Below are 24,228 nucleotides of genomic sequence, written 5' to 3' on the forward strand. Positions count from 1 at the left end.
GATATACAATAATACCTACGACATACATACATATATATCAGTTAAGACAAAATACATCTCTCGTTCGACATATTACGGATAGATATTTAACATGTATGTTGTCGAGAAGCATCGCTAACCACATTAATATCGGTTTACAGAGGCAATTGTGCGGAGGAACGCCGTCGTACCTTGCTACTTGATAACGGGGCAAGGGTCTATCTAAATATAACATTCGAGCGAGGGCTCGTGTATCAGGGCGAACCTGGGTAATATCGATTTTCTTCTCTCGACTTTGAACGCAGTAATGTGTTTCATATTCGAACGTATCCGCTAAGGATTTTCAATGATATATCTATCTCCATCGAAATAGAAGGAAACGAACGAAACCAAACTGTTTGTTGGAAACACCATTTTCTATTTTCAAACGAACGTTGTAAAGTAACATTATCAACGGTTGATAACAGTAAACTAACATTCTATAATACCAACTATTGGAATTCTAAATACGTGTTCATGGAACTGAAAACATTAGACCGACGTATGCGAATCGATTTTATACACGTGGTAGGTTTTACGTTCGATGTTTAGAAGCGTTTAACGTTCCTACTATATCCAACTCTAGTAAGGTAAACTGAACATTAGACCGATCGGTAATAGATACCGATATTTCTATTCCAATTAAAAAAAAGTACTTAGTTTTAGTCCAAATGTTTCATTATCGACGATGGTTATTTCTTTTTGTTTCTATTTATTTATTTATTTATTTATTTGTTTACTTATTTGTTCATTCATTTTTCCTTCTCTTCTTTTCTCTAGATCTTTTTTTTTTTTTTAAGAAATACATATTAAAAAATGAAGAAAGTTATATAAGAGAAGGATTTCTTTAGGAATGTACGTTTTGTGTATATGTACAAACACACACACGTATATAAAATTAATTATTCAAAGAATCATGAACTTCTAATCGCTCGTTTGATGACGTACAAGACTTTCGTCATACGTAACCATGATAAATCTTAGAAAGGAAAAATATTAAAATGTGATTCTAAGAAGATTGAGAAATAATGGAAGAAATAAAGTATGTAGGAGGGGAGGCGGGGGTAGATAAATCGTTCATCTGGAAATAATCGAACGAAGCTGACGTTTCGTTTAAAATTCCGTGAAATTTCGGATAATCGTAATAGAAACGGAAAAGGGCACTGAGTTCGAACGCAAACCACGCGATAACGTCACGAAGTCGTTCGGGATTTATGCGAGTACGTCAACGGTTTAAACGACTCCATGTGTGACGTGTATATATATGTATATGTGTATGTGTGTATATGAGAGAGAGAAAGAGAGAATGAAACAGAACATACGCCCACGTTTTCATCAAATTTTCCAACGTTTCTATTTTATATATTTAACTATCTATTCCACCTATCTAGAGCACCTATACATATATATATATATATATATATATATATGTATGTATGTATGTATGTATGTATGTATGTATGTATGTATGTATGTATGTATGTGTGTGTGTGTGTGTATGTATGTATGTATGTTATATATAATTTTTTATAAAAAAAAAAGAAAAAAAAAGAAAAAGGATAAGTAGACATTTTGGAAACATTCTTACGTACGTAACATATCCATGTTTACGTGGTCGCATGTCTCTATGTAACTATGTTCAAATTGCAAACTTGCAAGTCGTTAAAAGCTGAGAGAGAATTTTGTTGCGTAATTTTAAACGGGAATCCTCGACGCAAGTTTCACACTCTCGCTAATGACGATCTCACGACTTTCGGAAAACCACGACCATTATATAAACCTCTTATCTACTCTCTATTTACGCAAATACTTCACGCTCGACGTAAGAAAAACGCAGCGTTCCTTAACGACGTAAAAATAGTCCGTAGTGTAAAAAAAAATATCGCCTCGGTAAAAAAAGAAGAGAGAATTGAGATAGTATGGATCTGTTTTTTTCTTTCTCCTTTGTTCTTTTTTCCTTTTCTTTTTTCTTTCTTGAAAAAAAAAAAAAAGAGAACGAAAGAAAGAAAAAATGAATATATAAATAAATAAGAGGGAACAATTGTTTCGTTATACCGTGAATGTTGGTGGCAACACAGTAGAAAATTGTTAGTATAGTTCGAACGATATAAATTTCCCTAGGGTATCATCGTCGTCGTATTTATTTTTCTATTCACAAGAGTCAATGTTTACTAAAGTGTCGTTTCATTTGTTTTGTAACGATAAAAAAATTAATAAAAATTCTTCGCGATAACATAATCTCCTCGGTTTCGAGGCCCACTGCAACATCATTGTACGTAAAGAGATTACATAATTCAAAAAAAAAAAAAAGAAAGAAAGAAAGAAAAGAAAAAAGAAGAGAGAGAAAATAAAAAAGGGAGAAAAGAGAGAAAAAAGAAGAAGAAGAAACAGAGCCGTGACTTGGAAATTGACCCGAATGATGTATTTTGCAAATTTTAATTACGAATCGATATTCATGCTCTTTTCGTTCGAGCGCGTACGTAATTCAATTCAATTGATCAAATTCTCCAAAATAATATTAACGATTTAAATAATATTACAGTAATTCGTATTAAAGTTCAACGTAAAATTAAAAAAAAAAAAAAACGAAAAAAAAGGAACCTGTATTCTCATTATCCAACACCTAAATTAATGCAAATAACGAAGTTCTCGACATATCGAAATAGCTTACTCAAAAAAAAAAAAAAGAAAAAAAAAGAAGAAAGAAATTGGATAAAATGAAAAGATATATTTAAAAAGAAAAAGTATAAAACAAATAAAAACTACAACAAGAAAAGAAAAGAAATAGATGAGGATAATAACGATGATGATGATGATGGTGATGATAACAACGATAATGATGATGATGATGATGACGATGATGATGATAATGGAAGTTTCAGGTAAACGTAGGCAGCTAAAACGTATATGCAACGATCGTCTTTTATAAACGTAGTAGAAAATCGACCGAAGTTACGTTGCATGCAGGAACTAACTCCTCGAAAGATCGCATCTTTCACGAACGTTGTTGGTCTCTCTCTCTCTCTCTCTCTCTCTCCCTCTCTCTCTCTCTCTCTCTCTTTCTCTCACGTGATATTGCTCTATAATGTCGTACTAGACGTAATACTACATAACGATCGCTACGTAACGATATTCCGAATGAACACAACCAGTTGGATTGATCGTATTAATATTCTAACCGTTATTATCCATAAATATAGGATCGATCGAAATAATCCTAAGACTATATTTAAAAATAAATCTCTTCTTCTTCTTTTATTTTCCTTTCGTTTCGTTTTCAGATCTGTACAATAGTTGTAATTTTGACAATTATAATTTCGCAATCTGCAAAAAAGAAAAAGAAAAAAAGAAAAATGATTTTTATTAGATCGTAAAAAAAGCAATTGATTTTTAATATGACTTTAAGAACTTTTAGTTCATCCTGTAGTTACGATCGAAAGAAAGAGAGAGAGAGAGAGAGAGATTAGTTTATCCTTCAAATCGCACGATAACGCGATAACGAATCATTTTTTTCTACACATAGGTATTTCTTTTGCATGCTACGTGTCGAATAACTAATGAAACTCGAGTAGCTAGCACGTTAACGTATGACTACTAAATATACTACTCTACTATTTCAACATTGCATAAATAAATAAATAAATAAATAAATAAATAAATTGAACTCTACGATCATTATTTTCTTCCTGACAATTTTTTTTTGTTTTTCTTTTTTTTTCGTACTTTTTTCTTCTTTTTTTTTTGTCTTCCGCTGATCGGAATTCTTTAGTACCTAAAAAAAGTTAAAAAAAAAAAGATAAAATGAGAGGGAGAAAAAATTAATATCTCATATAAATAAGAGAAAACATAGAAAGAAAAGAAAAAAAGGAAAAAAAAAATGATAACTTTCGCGAGGAGTCACAGTTATCGGTCTTCTCTTCTTGATTTGTCCCTAATCTTTCTATGTATAACAAACTAATGAAAAGATAACACAAATTGTTTCGAGACGTCTCATCGATGAGCACCGATTGACGCACATGAAAGAAATATTTTTTTTCTTTCTACGTCAAACATATATATACGTGTGTCTATTATATATACATACATATATATATATATAGGCACAGATATAGGTATATATGTATTTATCTATATCGCAATAGAAATGTTTCATCATCAATCATATAATTATTAATAAAATTAATGTTTCTTTCTTATGAACGTCGAAACAAAGAAAAAAAAAGAAAAGAAAGACAAAAGTAAATTGAATTGGACCGACAAATTAAATAAAAATGATTTTACGGTTTAGTCAACCAATGATTTATGTTTCTGCGAAGTATAATTAATCAACGTACGTAGTAGATATTCTTATCATATTTTCAAATGAAAATGAGTTTCATTCTTATTTAAAATACACCGTAGAAATAATAAATTAAAATGATTTTATGAAGTAATTAATCAATTTACATACATACGAGCATGAATCATATTCATTGGCGAACTTCTTCGTTAGACAACGTTAGAAATTATTTGATATATAATTCTTAAAAAGACTTTATAAATTCTTAGAATTCGTATAATCACATAAATAAGATTCATATTCGTGTTATATTAATGAGCTTACGACGTTAGTTACTTACACCACTCAAATTTATATCGGATAACATACTCTCTATATTTACCTACGGAGAAGCCGCATCGGTGACTAACCAAATTGCCGTAACGATTTTAATCGGAACCCAAAATATATTTTTAGACGTCAATGACATCCCATTTTACCGCATTCCATTCGGAATAAACTATAATAATAATAATAATGATGATAATAATACTAATACTAATACTAATATTAATAATAATACTAATAATAATAATAATGATGAGATAATAATAATAATAATAATAATAATAATAATAATGATGATGATGATGATAATAATACGAGAGAAATGGTGTTAATCGCGAAAGAGATAACTTGTTATTATCTTCTAATAAAATATTATGATATATATGAATATTACGACACATGTATATTCTTTGAATGTTTGTTTATTTCGTAAGTGTTAAAAAAAAAAAAAAGAAAAAAAGAAAGATATATCCGTTTAGACATAATTCATAATATATATTAAATATAATTCATATAGTAAACATTTTTCTAATCCATAGATATTCTTTTAATAAAGTATTAATAAGATTAACAATAAGTTTTATCTCTGTGATAACTCATTATTAACGAAATTTTAAATTACCTTAAAATATTTACGATCAAAGTTTGGATAATATATGATATAATTAATAATCGATATAATTTTTTCTTTTATACGTGATTGTTAACACATGCGAGCACGCACACGCACACACGTGTATTCAGATAATTTATATTAGAACGAAATTCTAAATTATTTTCGATCAATGAATTTAACAATTTTCTTATAATATTCGTTTATCTGTAAATGTTCACGTTCTTCTAAATGATTTCTAATGAATATTGTTCCTAATTAATATAACCAGCTGCTTTCTAACTTACCTAAACTCTTAACAAAGCGTTAATAAACTTTACAATAACAAGAAGTTTAATCTCTACGTAATATCTCAATGAAATTCTAATTCCAACGAAATTTCTATTAAAATCTAAATTTGATGATCTAAATTAAAAGAAAAAAATATATATATACATATATATATAGTATCATAATATAAATAATAAAAATAAAATATATATAAAAAATATACACAAAAGAAAAAAATATATATATATAACAATTTTTAATATATACAAACAAACATATATTAAAATAATTATATACAAAAAAAAAATTTTATATATATATATATAACAAAATGGAAATATATTCTCTTTAATAATGATTTATATACACATACATGTGTATATACGTATATACAAATTAATTTAATAATTTATTTAACAATTTAATAATTTACATATATACATAAATAAACATGTATGTATGTATATAAATTATTAAAACAATTAAATTGGATATATCGAATCGATTTATCGATCGATATATCGACACACATATATACTAAAATATCGGAAGATTAGAATCTAATCGGCTTAGCGATAAAGGCTTTAAGTTTGTCGCACGCCGACGCGTTTCGTTCAAATGTCAATAAAGAGTGCCGCCGCCATCGGCGTTTCCGCATATTCCATCCCCGCCTCATAAATCAGTCGAACGTCGCAAACCGCGGAAGTTCGAAAATATTTTCACGGCTGACTTCTCTCTTTCTCTCTCATTCTACCTCATTTTCTCATAATCTATCGCTTTTTCTTTGACTATTTAACCAACAGCTAAGCTTAAACCGACTTAAAATTTGTTCATAGTTAATAAATAGAACGAATAAATTAAAGATATGAACAAATTCGTTCTTCATAATCAAAAATCAAAATTAAATATTATAAAACTAACGTTATAATGATACATAACTATAATATTGTATTGGATGTTGGCCAACAATAGTATAGTTAAGTGAAAATTATAGTGACATACATTACTTATTGTATAATAGTATATATATATATGTATCAATATACAATATTATACAAATATACATTATTATATAATATCTAAAGTGTAATATTAATTAATATTGATAATTCGTATCAGTACTATATACTATCTATATATATATATATATATATATATATATATATATATATATATATATATATATATATGTATACTGTACCATTATATCATATTTTATATCGAAATACTATTCTAAGATAAGATAATTGTGACAATTTTATTATATTTAATTTTTACATAATATACACTATAGAAATATTCTTTTTTTGTAATTATATATTCAAATATCATAACCTATTAAATTAAATGATTAATACTAATAATTAATATTATATAATCCTCTACACTATATACACTAATATACTATTATACTATTTTTATAATATATATAAAAATAGAAACATTACTCGTTCAAATAATAAAACGTCACAAATTTCCTGTACTAATTATTGGCCAAATCAATTTCTCTAATGAACGCAATATTAATATTAATATTAATAATAATAATAATAATAATAATAATAATAATAATAATAATAATAATAATAATAATAATAATAATAATAATAATAATATACAGACTTAGAATATATAAATCTGTTACAATTACATCTAACGTTACATGATGTTATTATTATTGAGGGTGCGGAGGGATGACGAAACGAAGGTAACAAGCTATGCTTGTCTTCTTACATCGTACCGATAAAATGTGCTTCGAAACACGAGGGCCAACGAGGGGTATAAAAGGGAAGGAGAGAGAAAGAGAGAGAGAGATAGATAGAGAGATAGAAGAAGAGAGAGGGAAAGAGAGAGAGAGAGAGAGAGAAAGAGGATCCTGGTGGGGCCCGGGATTGACGTCATTCAATGACGTCAAACAGGACCGTGCCAAAAGTGCCCAGGACCCATGTCCAATATCTCCTACATTCTTATCTATTTTTCGTCCTGTCTTTTATATATATATATATATATATATATATATATATATATATATCTTTCCCTCTCTCTCTCTCTCTGTCTCTGTCTCTTTCTCTCTCTGTCTCCGTTATTCTTTCTCATCGTCACGCGCACGCTTCCTCTTCGAAATTTCCTCAACTATTTCCTCATCGAGCGCGAAACCTTTCGAATATGATATCCCTTTCCTTTTCACGCTCGCTCGAATACTGCTTTTTACGAATGAAATATTTAAAAAGGGGATGAACAGGGATTTATCGAATTTATATATAAAAAAAAAAAAAAAAAAATTGGGAAAGAAAAAAAAAGAAAAAAAAGAGACTTCTCAGTTAACGCACTCCCCGTTGACACGATTATTTTGAAGTGGAAAGAAAGAAAAAAAAATTTACTTTTCAAATAAAAACTTTTTCTTCTTCTTCTTTATAAACCTGTGACCGCGATTATATAGATTATATACAGATCCGACATGTAACATACAAATGTGTTTTGATATTAAACCCTCCCTAACTACCCCATCTCTCGCTCTTAATATCTAACATTTCTAACCTCTATTTCTATATATCGCTCCCTTAAAAAAATATACACGTACGTGTTACGTGTTTGAAAAATTCTTAATTGAACGTTCAGTCGAACGAGAGAGACGATCTATCAAATAATTACAAGTCGTTGAGACTAATTAACAAGCGTTCGATAAGCGGTGATTAATGGTATTATCTAATTTTCGATTTAATAGTTTCTATCTATCTATCTATCTCTATCGTTTATTTAAAGGTTAAGAATAAACGTCAATGCTGATATATTGTATCACGCGTTACATTCCGTGAAGCTATTACATCCTGGTCGGTTCTCTTCTTTTTCTTTTTCTTTTGTTCTTTCTTTCCTTTCTTTTTTTTTTTTATTATTCCTCTACCTTTATCTTCCTTTCCAACAAATCATCGAATTAAAACGATACTTTTCATGAATAGGATGTAATCGTGCTTACGTCAAGCTTTATCATTAACAATAGTTCTAAGAATCTTTTCATGGACTTTATTTTAATTAAGAATGTGTACCTTGTGGTTAAATTACCCACACATTTGTGGCACGTTGCCGAAACTATACGATCTATGTACCTACGTATCTACGTACGCATGTACGATATATATATATATACATATGTGTGTGATATATAATATATATATTATATGTACTTACGTATCTGGATATGTAAGTATGTTATTAATTCTATATAGCTAGATATGTATATATGTTATTATATTCTATATATCTATGTTGGATGTATGTTAAGATACTCTATATATCTATCTATGTACGTATGTTATTATATAGTCTCCGTACATATCTTTATATATATATATATATATATACACATATACACAGTTATACGTAACAAAATATATACGTATATATAATATATGTATGTATACATATATATATGTATGTATGTTGTATATATCTACATTGATGACGTTCGACTTAGACATAATATAACACATCTCATCCGATCTTTAGAACGTTATCTTCGAAAAGCTAAAACATGGATACGTCGACGTTTAAACCACAACGAATTATTTATTTCAGTGGAAATATTTCGTTCGTAGATTCAAACACGTAAATTTAAATCTTTAACAACGTTTTACGTACATACATACATACATACATACATACACGCATGCATATATACATGCATCATACATAGATATATGTTAAATCAGCTTTGTCGTACGAAATATCTTTTCTTACGTTAATAGAACTGCAATAAATGTCGTATAAATAGAATTATATAATAAGTACGAGCAAATGGTCCGCATTTTCTTGTCTAGCCGATCTTATATACACACATGCATGCAAAAGCATGCATACATGCATATATGCATAAACACATTAATATTTCGTAACATCGAAATGTTATCTCCGACTAATAATTCTATCGAATATGCAATATGGAAACATGCGAATTTTTTTACTTTACCTTACCTTTTAAGTTAAATTAAGGTTAGAAGAAACTGTTCTTTCGTACCTGCGTTAAAGATCACGCGAGAATTCAATTTCACCTAACCTAAACGTGGAACAAAGATTACAAGGAATATTAAACGATATTATTTTTAAAAATTTATATATATATATGTATACATATATACATATATATATATATATACACATGTATATCAAATAAGTATCAAATAAATCAAACCCAACGTACATTTGAAGAAGAATATAATTAAATAAAATTCGACGATAAATTTTCTTGACCGTTGAAAATCTTCCATAGGGGGGAGAGGGAGATGGGAAGGGACTGACTATGGCGACATCTGGAAGAAAAAAAAATTCATCTCAAATACGATAATGTGGTACGAAATTTGAACGTGATACTTAACGTATTAGACACATATACACATACATATATTACATTATATTCGAATATAATCGATTAATCTCGATTAATAAAATATGAGATTAATAAAATATAAGGGTAAGGATATTTGTATGTATGTATGTATGTATATATATATATATTTATTTGTTTATTTATTTATTTATCTATGATCTATGATCTCGTCGCAGTAAAGAAACAAAGAGACAAATGTTTACTAACGAGAACGAAAAAAGAAAAGAAAAAAATAAAAGAGAAAAAGAAAAAGAAAAAGAAAGAAAGAAAGAAAGAAAGAAAGAAAGAAAGAAAGAAAGAAAGAAAGAAAGAAAGAAAGAAAGAAATGTTCAGTGAGGATAAAAGCGAATCGTTTCGTGCGTAAATCGTTCGGAACGAAGGCCATTATGTGCCATTAAAAACGTCACACAACGCAGCCACAAATACGAGAGACTCGGTTGACGTCAATTTTTCGAAAGGAACGATCGACACATACATACATACAAACATACACACTCTCTCTTTTTCTCTTTCTCGACTATTATATCATAGATACGATTACATTCGACATTAAATAGAACGTATAATTATTCTAAATTCAACGAGTCATCCAAAGAAAGCGTATTACGTGATCATTGTTGTTTGGAAACGAATGAACGAATTGTATCGATTTCTATCGAATAGATCGATATCTATATACATATACATGCCTACATATGTATGTACCTCTGTGTGTGTGTGTGTGTGTGTGTACAACGAATTTCTCCTTATAGGTTAGATAAAAAACAGGAAAGAAAAGGAAGACAAAGAAAAGAAAAGAAAAGAAAAGAAGAGAAAAAAAATAAAGAAAAAGGAAAACATGATTTAAAACATTGACGTAGTTCCATACCTCGAGAAAGATTTACGATCGATAAGAAGAGCTTATAAAGATAACAAGATTTACCCCAATCGGTTGCATATTGTGCATTTGTTGTTTAAATGCATTTCGCAATGACGTGCGACGTTTTGTTAACAACGTTCGTTCGACGAACTCGTTAAGTACCCTCCCTTTCTCCCTTCGACCCCCCCCCCCCCCCCCATAACGACGTTGAGAAGTTGGCTATGAAAGTAAAGTTAACAACACCGTGAACTTAGCCTAAGAAATATACTTTGGTTAGGTGTTGCGTCGTGATAGATCGATTTCTAATTATATGAATATATATATACGCGTTTAAAATAAAGTAGATAAATTTAATACGATTTTATCGAGTTATAACTAATAAAAATATAAATAAGTAAATAAGTACCTTACAAGTTCTGATCTGATCTGTAAGAATCTATGGAGAGCAAAGTCTCGAAATATCGAATTTTCTTATTGGATGTTAGGTTATCGAACGAGAGAATACCTACGAAAGAAGAGAAAGAAAAGAGAAAGAAAAGAAAAGAAAAGAAGATAGAAACAATAGAAGAAGGAATAGTAGAAGAGTGTTAACAATTCGATAATGACGCGCGAACCACGTGTGTCACGGGTTATTTGTTATTCGATTACACGAAGGAACAATTAACGGAAAGAAGGAAAGAAAAAGAAGTAAGAAGAAGAAGAAGAAAAAGAAAAAAAAAGAAAAAAAAAGAAGAAGAAGAAGAAGAAGATGAGGAAGAAGCAAGAGTATAAGAATAAAAAGAAACACTAGTCGTATAGTAGAAGAAGAAGAATAAGAAGAAGAGGAAGAAAAAGACGAAGAATAAGAATAAGAATAAGAAGAAGAAGAAGAAGAAGAAGAAGAAAGGATGAAGAACGGCGGCGGCACATACAACGTACGTTGACGTCAATCGTCAAAGATAACGTATTATACGCGCACGGTACGATGGTTCGGGAAGGAATGAAGCGGGGAGGGAGGATGCACGGTAAGAAGAAGTGGAGCGGCGGGTGTCGCGTTAGGTAGGTAGGTAGTAGGTAGATAGATAGGTAGATAGATAGATAGGTAGTAGGTAGGTAGGTAGGTAGGTAGGTAGGTAGGAGATGAGTAGTGGGTAGAGCGGGGAAGAGTGGGAAGGGAGGTAGAGAGAAGAGAAGAGGTACCGGTGAAGAGAGGAGAGGATAGGGAGGGGGGGAAGCGCGTCGGCGGCATCGCTCGCTAAGAATGGCCGGGGCTTCGCGGTGCGCGCCAGTCGAGTGAAGTACATACTGTGGATTGAAGTGGTGGGAGGAGGTGGAAGTAGAGGTGGAGGTGGAGGAGAAGAGTCGTAGAGGAGGGGGAAGGAGGAGAGCGGGCGTGAAAGCCGTCGAGTGGGAGCGCCGAGAGAGCAGAGGGGTAACAAGATGGCTGCCGGTCAGTCGGTATCGAACCGTCGTGCCGTCAGGAGAGTCTCGCGGACCGCGCGCGGTCACGGCACTTCTCCGTGACCGACGAATAGAGAATTTAAGAGAGAGAGAGAGAGAGAGAGAGAGAGAGGTAGAAAAGAAAGAGTGGAGAGAAGAAAACATAGAAATATCCGAAGAGATATATCAAAGAGAGCGACGTGTCTCCACCGATGGCACCGTTCTTCTCCCGGTGCGACGTACCCCTCGAGGTCGACGATACCAACGTCTACACTAATACTTATCCTCATCCTAGACCAGCCGAGACGTAAATCCTCGACTTTGGTCTTCATTGACCGGCTTGATAAGTAAGTTTCGTATCGATCGACGTGTTTCTTTCTTATTTTAAACGTTCGTCCGATTTTCCTTTTTCTTTTTCTGTTTCTTTTTCTTTTTCTTTCTTAATGCAATTTGTGTTATTTAGTGTTCACTCAAAATGCTTTCTCGACGCTACAGGGTACATCGATTTTCTTTTCTCTTTTCTTTTCTTTTCTTTTCTTTTCTTTTCTCATTCTTCTTTTTATTCTTCTTCTCTCATCTTTCTTCTCTTTTTCTCTGTCTCTTTCTTTCTTTTTTTCTTTGTACTTTTTTCTTGCTTCTTCTCTCACCGATATATATCCTTATTGAAGACCGCCGACGTTTATCGATCGCCATAGGTCGATAGATACGTACGAGGGGTAGTCCTCGATCCATGACGTCACTCACGAATACTTGTCGTACTTGTTGCGGAGAGAGACACAACGTCTATCCGGCAAAGAGGAGAGCGCCGACCTTTCCACTGTCTTTCGTCCTAAAGTCCAAAGACAAGGACGAGACCTTATTCGATCTTTCTTCGATCATTCTTCGCTCGTATATCCATGCTCTTCTTATCGTGTAATCTAAAGAGATTTTTTTCCTCCTTTTCTTTTATTTTAATCCTCTTTTCTTTTTTTCTTTATTTCTTTTTTTTCTTACACACACACACATATACATATACATATATATATATAGCTGCAATATTTCACACTTTTTTAATTTTAATATAAAATATTAATTCGGTATAATTATCGTCTTATGGTTCCTTTTATCTTTACATTTCAATCGAAATCGTAAAAAAACGAGATTATATATATATATATATATTGTATGTATATATTGTGTATATATATACACACACACACACATACACACATACGTGTGTAATGTGTGGTGTGGTGTGTGTTGTACGACCCTGCTCATTTCTCGTAGCCTCGACAGTTGATTTTACTTACTACGTCAAAAGCCCGTCGTGTTTGCCAGTACGTAACTTTGCTAAACGCGAGAGAGATACGTGCGAAGTAATAAAGGTGGGGGTGTCCGGGGATGAGGAGAGAGCGAGAGAGAGAGAGAGAGAGAGAGAGAGAAAGAAACTCAAGCGACAAACACGGGTTATATACCTCGCGGCTACCCATGTAGAAGTTTGAGAAAGAAACGTCTAGTCCATATGAAATACTTATCTCCTCGACGTTTCCTTCATTTTTCTTCTAGCTCTTTCAATCACTTTCGACATTGTTTTTGTAACTCGTATTTTTGTCTACTAGAAGCTTCTTCTTCATGCCGGTTCTTACTCGTTCGTTTATGATTATCTTCCATTCTTTTCTCGTTTGAATCTTCCTTTCATTATTTTTTTTTCCCTTTTTTTTCTTTTCCTCTTTTTTCTTCTTTTTTTTTCTTACTTTCTTTCCTCCCTTCTTCATAATGATCATCTTCTAAAAGACCCACTAATGTCAGCGTCACGTAACTGCAAAAAGAATGATAAAGAATTGATTACGTACTGCTCCAGATTTAGAAATTTCTAATGAACTTTGTTTGGCGAATTGAAAATGAATAGACAGCGTTAAGAAAATTGCTTTGCTCTCCTAGATAATTAGTATAGGTAATTGCGTCTTTTTGAAAGACTTCTCTCGTTCGATGATGTCTTTGTCGTTCTATTAGTATTTTGTGCTACGAGAGAATTCTATTATTACGATTCGTTCTAGTAATTAGTCTTGTTCTCTTATGTTTTAGATCGTTAAGGAAAGAGGCTGAAGACAGATAGTATCTAAAATATAATTCCGTTTTAAAAGTGGAAGAATATTTTTTAAATATGGATACTGGAACTGGTCAGAGTAAAAAGCAAATCCGTGTGGGTTTCTATGACATAGAAGGAACTATCGGTAAGGGAAACTTTGCCGTGGTGAAATTAGCTAGGCATAGGATCACCAAAACCGAGGTACGTATATTAATTCGTACCGTTACATTATTTTGAATACTTATTGTACGTAGGGCAATTTATAACTTCTCTTTTTTTATTCCAGGTGGCAATCAAGATAATCGATAAGACACAACTAGATCCTACTAATCTGGAAAAAGTTTATAGAGAAGTTGAAATAATGAAGCAACTAGAACATCCTCATATTGTTAAATTATATCAAGTTATGGAAACTAAAAATATGATATATATGGTACGAAGAAATGCTAGAAAATTTTTTCAATTATATATCCTTAGTCTGACACGTGATATATAAGAAAATATTTTCTACTTAGGTATGTGAATACGCAAGTAAAGGAGAGATATTCGATTACATAGCACAATATGGAAGAATGGGAGAACCACGGGCTCGGGCAACGTTTGCCCAAATCCTATCCGCTGTTGAATATTGCCATGCGACAGGCATAGCTCACAGAGATTTGAAGGCTGAAAATTTGCTCTTAGATGCTCAAATGAACGTTAAGATCGCAGATTTTGGTTTTAGCAATAGATTTGCACCAGGAGAACGATTAAGTACGTGGTGTGGAAGCCCTCCTTATGCTGCTCCAGAAGTATTTAGAGGAAAACATTATGCTGGTCCAGAAATTGACGTTTGGGTATGTATCTTTTACTTTTTATCCGAAACAAAAAACATTGTATGATTTTTAAAAAGAGAGAATAATAAAATAATAATAATAATAATAATAATATAATTTTACAGAGCTTAGGCGTTGTGTTATATGTATTAGTATGCGGTGCACTGCCCTTTGATGGATCTACTCTTCAATCTTTAAGAGATCGCGTGTTGAGCGGTAGATTTCGTATTCCATATTTTATGAGCACAGGTACGTTATATTGCACCACATATGTACATCAATTCCTTATTATATTCTTTTTTATACTCTATCTTAATCTGACTTATATATCTTTCTTTCTCTTTCATAGATTGCGAGAGTCTTATACGTAAAATGTTAGTTTTGGAACCTGCGAAACGATACACGATTCCACAGATCAAAAGGCATCGTTGGATGGCAGGTTCAGCAGATACTGTTTGCTCTGCTATTATAACGAGATCATCACCGTCTATTCAAGAACCTAATGAACAAATACTTCGACTTATGCATAGTTTAGGCATAGATATTACACGAACTAGACAGGTAAGATGTCAAAGATAGAATTATCAAAGATTTACTATTAATGTACTATTAATATATTCTTTTTCTTTTTCAACAGTCGTTAGGAAATAGCAGTTACGATCATCACGCTGCTATTTATTTCTTATTACTTGAAAGATTAAAGCAACATCGTGTTAGCAGTACGACGAATAATATTTGTTGGCCCACAGTTGCTAGATCGAAAGAAGATAAATTTAAGTCAAGGTATATCTCTATTTCCTTTTGTTGAATTAAAAAAAAAAAAAAATATAGATTGGTTTGTTTTTAAAGCGAACGTTAGAGAGAGAGAGAGAGAGAAAAAGGTCTACTTCCAATCCTGCCAGTCAAGAAAATGATATAAAAGTATCCCATGTTAATCCTCTAATTTTTATTTACAGCAATAGCTTAGTGGGACGTTGATCTTTATTGATGTGGGTGATGCGGAAATTGGAGATTTTGTCACGACAGGTTGGATTGGAAGCTCATTGCTGTCACTTTGTTTTTGGTAACTTTCTTTCTTTCATTTTCTTGCTTTCCTGTTCTTTTGCTTATGATCATTTTACAAGGCGATGGAGTACGTTTTGTTCTTTTTCTTAAGTTGTCGTTAATATTATCTTTTGAAATCAATCATTTTTTCCTTTTACGATATTTCTTTTCTTTTTCAAGTTTCTCTAAGTTTCATTAATTATTTTAATTATTATGAATTTAACATGTGTTTGTTAGTACGAAAATTGGATATGCTTTGTGTATTACGATTTTGATGACGTATGATGATATCTTTTTCTCTTATGCTGTAGTGATAAGAAGGAGATTATTACGTAAGCCTGTGTCATTGAGTACAAGAAAGAAAATATAAAAAAAAATAATAAAAAAAAGGAAGATGATCTTCTAATTAGTTAAATATAATAAATCAATATCTACATCTACTTTGTTATAGAACAAGGGACGATGTAAGCAGAGGAGGTAAACGGTTCAGTTCAACGAGCTCTTCGACCGATGAAGGTTGTTGCAGTGCAGAAGGAGATCTAGAAGAAGGACCAAGCGGTGACGAGTTGAGAGAAGCACAGATTAAATTAGAAGAGCACAGGCTTGGCCTAGACCATGACATCAGCCAACGAATCGACAGTCAAATTGTCAATCGAAGATTAAGCGATTACCAACAACATTTTGATAGTCCACTTATGGATCCTATTGATCCTCCTAGTCGAACGACGTTGTTTCTTGCTGGTGGTAGCGGCAGCTCATCGTCCGATCTTTTCGAATCTAGTTTTGATTCTGGTTGTCCACCAGATTATACAGGGGCAAATTGTTTTACTAGTAGTTTACCTTCTTGCACTCCACCGCCACCTAAAAGTCCCTCTCCGATAACTGGTAGAATATCGCGAGCTTCACAAGGACGCAGAGCATCCGACGGTGGACCAAGATTACTTTTTTGTCAGCAAGGAGGTGGTGATAGACCTACTACAAGGCAACGAAGTATTCAAGGTAAGAGTTAATTTCATCTTATCTTATATTGCTTTATCATAGTTGCAAATTATAGAATAGTCTCGATTATTATTTGATCAAATATCATTGCAGATTCAGGTAAAGCAAAGGGTCATTTAGATCTTGTACATCTGAGACCACCCTCTACGCCACCTCAAAATCAACCGCAATTTAAAATCCGCGGAGATTCCGGTACCCAGTTACAACTTCTGGTACAACAACGTATGTTACAACAGAAACGAAATTTATATCACAGACACCGTGCCGGTGGAAGCCCAACTCCGATTCCAGTATCAACCAATACTACTAGTAGACGTATCGATCATGTATCGCGACAAGATAGTTATAAAATGGCTCAGAGAACGCAAATATTACCACCTTTATCTCAGGGACACGTCGATCCTGATTTTGATAGAGATAGGAAGCGAGAAGAAGAAAGATGGAAGAGCTTACCATCTCGCTTAGCGGCCGATTGTCAGTTAGCTGAACGGACGCTCTTATGGAGTCAACAGGTAATGCTATAAAAAGAATAAAAATGTAAAAATTTCATTATTATATATATACATATATATATATATATATATAGAGAGAGAGAGAGGCTATGATTTTTTAATGAAAACTGTGATACACAGCTATAAGAATTTTGGCTGTATGTTTTGTACTTATTCTATTTTTACATTTTTTACAAATTAAAGCTTTAGATCCTGCTTACTTGCTTCAATAGATTTATAGTAGTAAAAGTAGATTATAAAGTTAAGATTCTGCTGGTTTGTTGTATTATTATTATGTGACCGTTATATAATATTATTATATTAGCACCTCTATGCAGTGATTGTTATTCTTTGGTGAACTAATTTATGTTAAACGAAATAAACAGTTATGTTATTTAAGTTTGGCCTACTTATTATACGATAAAATTGATTTCGATTCGTGCATGATCCCTTTTGTGTAAAATCAGTGTGCAGTAAAAATTGTATTTATATGATATCTGCCCGTGTTTATTATATCTAGTGCTTTGTATATTTTTATAATTAATAATTTGGCTATATATATATTATCATTATTATTATTAATCATCATATGTTCACTTTGTGAATATATGAATTCGTAATGTAATGGAGTGCAATAAATATTCATTAATTATAATGTACGTGCACGTGCCTTTGCTTAATATTAAATTTTAACGCCTATTTGAACGTATCAGGTCGGACTAGGTGGAGGGGCATCATACTTGCCACCCGGCAGTGTTGGGGGGTTCTTGTGGCCCACTACGAACAACACGCATTCAACCATTTTTGAAAATGCTGGGGATCCAATGGAATGAATATCTGTCCTGTTGTATTTAGTAATAACTTAGAGATTTTGAGTCTGTAAAGCTAGATTAAGAGACACAACCATATAATAAACAATATTGCCTTCCTAGTCTTTCCACATAATAATGTTATATTAGTCTTATTGTGTACATTTGATCTTAGATTTCAAGCATGGAATACTGACGTATACACATTTCTTTATAGTAACGCTTTTACGTTAAACAATATTGTATTCTAGCTTACACACCCAGAATCTCTAACCACGTGGATAGTACATGTTACTGAATGTCAAAAATTTATATGGTTTTTATAAGCTCTTTCTTAGAATATGTCATTATCTGACAACATTACAATTATCCTGTACACACATATCTAACGTACAGGGTTAATCTTTTTATGCAAAATGCAATAATTATAAATAAGATATTAAGATTGATTTAAAAAATCTTTGTCATACAGTAGCATGTGCGCCTGCCTTATTACATGACTGATCCGATCAGTCGTATATCCAATTATATCATAGACTGATAATTAACAACAATAAACACCAATCAAATTCATTTTGGAAGATAAGCGGCATATGTCTTCCTTCGTGAATGTTACTACTTTGATATTTCGGTTGATTGGCTATAGCAGGCAGAGTATTCAATTGCTTATTCTTTTAGGAATTATTTGTATCACACATATGACAACTCTTATCAAATTTTTATCGTATAAATGTTACCAATGATATTCTCTACTGCCACTGAGTGAGAAGAACGCAAGTGTTCAAATCAATGACAAGGTATTATAAACGTCTTCTAGTGTAAGCTATAGGAATGTAGTATTTACTTTTTCAATGGAAAAAGTATTAATACGAATGAATAAATTAAAATCGTTACATCGATATAAAAAGGAAGACATATGCTGCTTTTACATTTTCTTTTTTCTTTTTTCTTTTTTTGGACTAATAAAAGAGAGTGGAAATTACAATAGGAATACAATTGTTCTTAAAACACTTCGTTGTTGTTGTTTTAATTAGGAGAAGTATTTTAATAATATTGAATGTACAAAATTAGAATATGTTCAATCCTTCCACTCTTTTTAATGGTGCATACGTTATGTTAGGAAATAATCATAATAACAAAGAAAACAATAATACTAGTGGTAAAATGTAGTTGGCATGTAAGAATATGAAAGAAGTGCTGCATTCTGTAAAAATGTTTAACAGAAGTCATTAAATATATATGCTTTACAAATTCATGCATGAACTGTTATAAGAGACCAGACTTAAGATGCTTTGCTTAGTAATATAAAAAAAAGAAAAGAAACCAAAAAAAAAAAGAAAATTACAAGAATATATATGATATAGAAAGATGGATAGAGCACCGAATAATAAGAAAGAAAAATTTTATGGCAATCATTAAATTCAATATCTTAATTATCAACTGTTTTCATAAAAAGAGAAAAAACATATACACTTTTTATATGTTTCCATTTTTTAACAATAGGTCAATTTTAGTCAAGGATTCGTGTCCAAAGCTCAGAGCAACAAAAATTTCGTGTTTACAATAATAATAATGACGACGATGATGATTTTAAAGATGTGAGATACCCAAGAGACTAAATTTTTTTAAATAAAGCTTTTGTATTTTTACATAGATTTTTTAGCTTTGCACGGTCGTATCTGTTAGGGAAAGATACATATAAACGAAATGGTATCGAACGAAAAATGTTTTTACATTTTGATATGAATACAGCACTTTTTATGCAAATACATAACCTTAGAATTTAGTAGTTTAGTCAGTAGAGTGCAATACCGGCCGCGCACAACTGACAACGATTTTACTATTCGAATTTTCTGTCATTTTTTACCCAAAAAAAACAATCAAACTTTTGCTCAAAGTCTTTTGATATGTGTATCAATAGCCGTTAAGTTAGCCTAATTCTCAAAAAATCTGTCATTCTAAAAAGGCGTGAATTTAAAATATGTGCAAGACTCAGGAATTGAAATTTGTTTCTTAAACCACCGATTGATAAAAAATATATCCATTTAAAGTTGTCTTTTTGGAGCGATAGATTCGTAGTTTCCATAAAAACTTGGATCATTTACAAGGATGTATCATTCGTTTACCAGCAATAACATTCATTTCATCTATGCGCATCAAGATACACGCTAGTATATGTCTTTACTTTTAGTATGTACCTTGTAAAAAGACTGTTTGTAAGATATTATTGATTATTGGTTTTGCAATGCACGGTCTAACACAAATAACATCTGCGATATTTGGTAGAGCAATTATTTGCTATTGAATTAAGACTGCCACACGAGTTTACCATCATACAGAGATACTATAAAACAAGTTATAAAGGTGTATATGGAAACTCCATTTTTGTCCTCCTAGAGAAAATAGATATTTGCTCGTTTCTTTATTCGTTACAAATGATAGATCAGTAGTTACTGTTTATAAATCATCTACATATGTATACACGCGTGCATAGAATGTACCAAATAAAACATATGTGGATCAAAAAATGATCGATTAATTCCTTTATCTCCTTTAACATATATATATATATAGAAATACTTATTTATAATTTATTGTAACATCAAATATTACATCGCACTTAATTTCAAACTTTTATCATGTTTTGATGCATCTCATTGCTACCAAACGATACGAAAATACCTCTTAGGAAACAGTACTGTCTTTATATCCATCTTCACAAAAGATATCAGTACCAGTTCTTTTAGCACGGTCTGCTGCTTCTTGTGGAGTAAGTTTTTCATATTCACTGGGATTCATAGAATCTCCGTTGGGATGCAATTCTTGTTTATTAAAATCCTCTTGAATCTTTTTAGCATATACCTCGTTAAAAAGATCTCTAGCGGTATATTCTCCTTGACTAATACCCTCTGCCTTATATGATACGTACGGTTTCAAAGTAAAACCTTCTAAAGATGGGACAATAAGTTCAGGTACCATTTCTGGTATATGAATCCATCTATTTTCTACCAAGACACCTGTATCCCTCACTCCCCTTTCTAAATAAAGAACATAGTAAATCAAATATAATTTACATATAATTTCAATTATTATTTTAAAAGAGCAGATGGACAACATAGGTTAACAACAGTTTGGAAAACAGTTCTGAACTTACTGTCTATTGGATATTCCGGATAAGGATCTGTAGCTTGCTTTTTTTTGAAATCTCGACTACCTCGTTTATTAAGAAGTAAAAATTTACGAAAATTACGCTTTCCATAATTAACACACGAAGTTGAGATACCTCGTTGTAAAATCAAACATGAAGAAGCCATAATTATATAATCGAAGAACGAACAATTCAATATAATTAACCTATACTAAGCTGCACGAAAACGAATTTATAACACTTTTTCATACAATATAATAATCACAAGGAAATATCAACGATTTCAGAAATACAAACTAACCTAACTTTTCATTTTTCTGATTCGATCACAAACATAACCGCAACGAGTCGCTGCAATCGAAGTATGTTGGTAACAATCTTTTAATGTTATTAAAATAACGATTAAAAATCTTACGTTATACAATAACATAAATATATAAATAGTCGATTAACGTTGAAAAGAATAATTCTCAAAAATTATAAACGCTATTAATTCGCATTATTGTATGTCACTACTACATTACGTATTACACATATAATAATTTAAATAAATTTTATAATATTAGAAAGAACTATTTATATATTTAAATGTATTAATAATTATGAAGAAGATCAAACGATACTCACTCGTCGAAGTGTCGAAATAGACTGAACGTTATTGAGGTAGGTCAAAGCTCCGAGCGCTTTCATTGTTGTTTACATTTCTTCACGCAAAGTTTACGACTTCTAATCGATATTACGCGTCACTTCGAAACTGTTTTCTTTACACTCGTATTTTAACAATTAATTATTAACATTTAAACAAAATGAATGTTATTTTAATATAATAACGTATGTACAACAAAAATTCATTGGCATCCATTATTGTTCCGTAAATTAAATTGTTTTTGGCGCCAATATTTTCGTGGTCGCTATGGAAACGTTTTCAGGAGTGTAACTATGAAAAAGATTCGATGGACTAACCTATTTAGCGTTGCCTATATACAGGGGCATATTGTATATATATATATAAATTCACGAATATAATGTAAATATTCAGAAGAGTCTTTGCGATTAGAAACGATAAGTGATAAATGTCAAAATGAAATAATTGAAATCTTAGAACATTTATTTTTTTTTTCTTTCTTTTCTTTTTTGTCAAAAATTTTTAACAAAGACACACTTCCCTTTTTACTTTTCTTTTTTTTTTTTTTACGCGGTAATATATTACCGAATGATTTCGAAATAGATTATTAAATTAATACTTAATTTTTTGCATTGATTAATTAAGTTAAATATCGAAGAGAATCAATCTATACATATATATATATATATATATATATATATATATATATATATATATATATATATACATATATACATATATACATATATATACATATACATGACGGGCACTCAAAAAATACAACGAGTGTTCTTATACGTATTACACAAGTGTATGTATATATATATATATATATATATATATATATATATATATATATATATATTCTTTATAACTTTTTCTCTTCTTTATCATTCATTCATTTGAGATTATTTGATCTCAGTTCCTTGAGAAAAATCTTTATTCGCCACATAATTGATTTGTCGTTTCGATCCATTGCAATGATCGACGATAAGAAGTGCCCTAGTTTTCTTTATTAATTTCTATTTTTTCATTTTTCTTGCTCCGCCATTCCTAAACAGTCTCGCAAATTATATATATATATATCATATATATATATATATGTACATGTATATATATATATATATATTATATATTTTGTAATCAAAATAATAAGCAAAAGAAAAGGAAAAAGACAAGTATAGAAAAAAAGAAGAAGGAGGTATAAAAAGTATAACAAGTTCGTAGAAACTCAAAGAAGAAAAAGAAAAAAGTAAAGAGAAAAAGAAAGAAGAAAAAAAGATGTACGAAAAATAAAAATTTCTATTAAAATATTCAGAGTTATTATATTTGATAGAGTTGATAATATAGAAGCGATCATAATAAATCTTGATTAAGAATGAACGTTAGGATAAAAATAAAACGATGAGTTCTCTACCCATCATAATACATAACTATATTATGAATGGCAAGATGCTATAGATAAAAAAAGATGCCACGAAATCTGACGATACGAGGTATTGTTATTTCCTTCGAGAAATAATTACATTATGCACAGAATTATAATTGTTCCTTTCGTACAGAAAAATTCATTTTAATTTGGTGGCTCTTAAAGGTTGGAAGAAGGGTTGGGGGGTGTAGGGTAGAAGAGGATTGGAGAAAGGGTTAATCTGAAAATGGGGGTGACGGGGATTGGTGGGCAAAGAGACGTCTAAATTATGTGTGTATGTATGTATGTATGTATGTATGTATATATGTATGCATGTATGTTTGTATGTTGTATGTATGTATGTATGTTTGTATGTATGTACGTAAAATCGTTATCTAAGCTCCTACATATCCAGATTTCGCAATATCCTTGTAAATATTCAGATAGAAAATATTGATTAACTTCTCACTGGTGTGTCGAGATCGACAAATTTCGATCGTGTACTTGATTTCCATACACTCACACATTCATACACGCTATTTACGATCTCTTTCTCTCTCTCTCTTTTTCTTGTTGCACGAAGCATTATGAAAAAAGCGCGATGCTGCGATTAATAGAACACAATATACATATATATGTGTGTGTATGTATATAT

At 31.1% G+C, this 24,228-nt stretch overlaps 3 protein-coding genes across 6 annotated transcripts in view; 1 reads left to right on the forward strand and 2 right to left on the reverse strand.

Moving 5' to 3' along the window:
• LOC127068909 (uncharacterized) overlaps positions 1–13,079 on the reverse strand; it is a 117,074-nt gene extending 103,995 nt beyond the window's left edge. Inside the window, exons 1-3 of one of the 4 annotated variants that reach the window (XM_051005300.1) lie at positions 12,814–13,079; positions 9,703–9,811; positions 9,477–9,558 (exon numbers count right to left, since the gene is read on the reverse strand). Coding sequence is in view for 1 of the 4 variants with exons in the window: in XM_051005295.1 (XP_050861252.1) it covers positions 1,611–1,639 (29 nt within the window). In the remaining 3 variants the exon portion in view is untranslated. Of the gene's footprint in view, positions 1–1,610; positions 1,908–9,476; positions 9,559–9,702; positions 9,812–10,756; positions 10,893–12,813 lie in introns of those variants that run through there. The other 3 variants (XM_051005299.1, XM_051005298.1, XM_051005295.1) reach the window with 3 other exon arrangements.
• Positions 13,080–13,943: 864 nt separating this feature from the next.
• Positions 13,944–19,742, forward strand: LOC127068915 (serine/threonine-protein kinase SIK2-like). The gene is made up of 10 exons (XM_051005322.1): positions 13,944–14,099; positions 14,231–14,435; positions 14,521–14,667; positions 14,750–15,070; positions 15,175–15,298; positions 15,399–15,610; positions 15,687–15,832; positions 16,545–17,092; positions 17,186–17,604; positions 18,297–19,742. Exons 2-10 carry the CDS (start codon positions 14,310–14,312, stop codon positions 18,414–18,416), a joined length of 2,163 nt encoding a protein of 720 aa, XP_050861279.1. The 5' UTR covers positions 13,944–14,099; positions 14,231–14,309; the 3' UTR covers positions 18,417–19,742.
• A 1,217-nt stretch (positions 19,743–20,959) lies between these two features.
• Positions 20,960–22,173, reverse strand: LOC127068935 (39S ribosomal protein L41, mitochondrial). The gene is made up of 2 exons (XM_051005379.1): positions 21,547–22,173; positions 20,960–21,430 (listed from the first exon to the last, which is right to left on the reverse strand). The coding sequence occupies exons 1-2, from the start codon at positions 21,704–21,706 to the stop codon at positions 21,078–21,080; spliced, it is 513 nt and encodes a 170-aa protein (XP_050861336.1). The 5' UTR covers positions 21,707–22,173; the 3' UTR covers positions 20,960–21,077.
• Between the last annotated feature and the right edge of the window lie 2,055 nt (positions 22,174–24,228).

Source organism: Vespula vulgaris, chromosome 14 (genome assembly GCF_905475345.1).
Source record: "Vespula vulgaris chromosome 14, iyVesVulg1.1, whole genome shotgun sequence".
Lineage (NCBI taxonomy): Eukaryota > Metazoa > Arthropoda > Insecta > Hymenoptera > Vespidae > Vespula > Vespula vulgaris.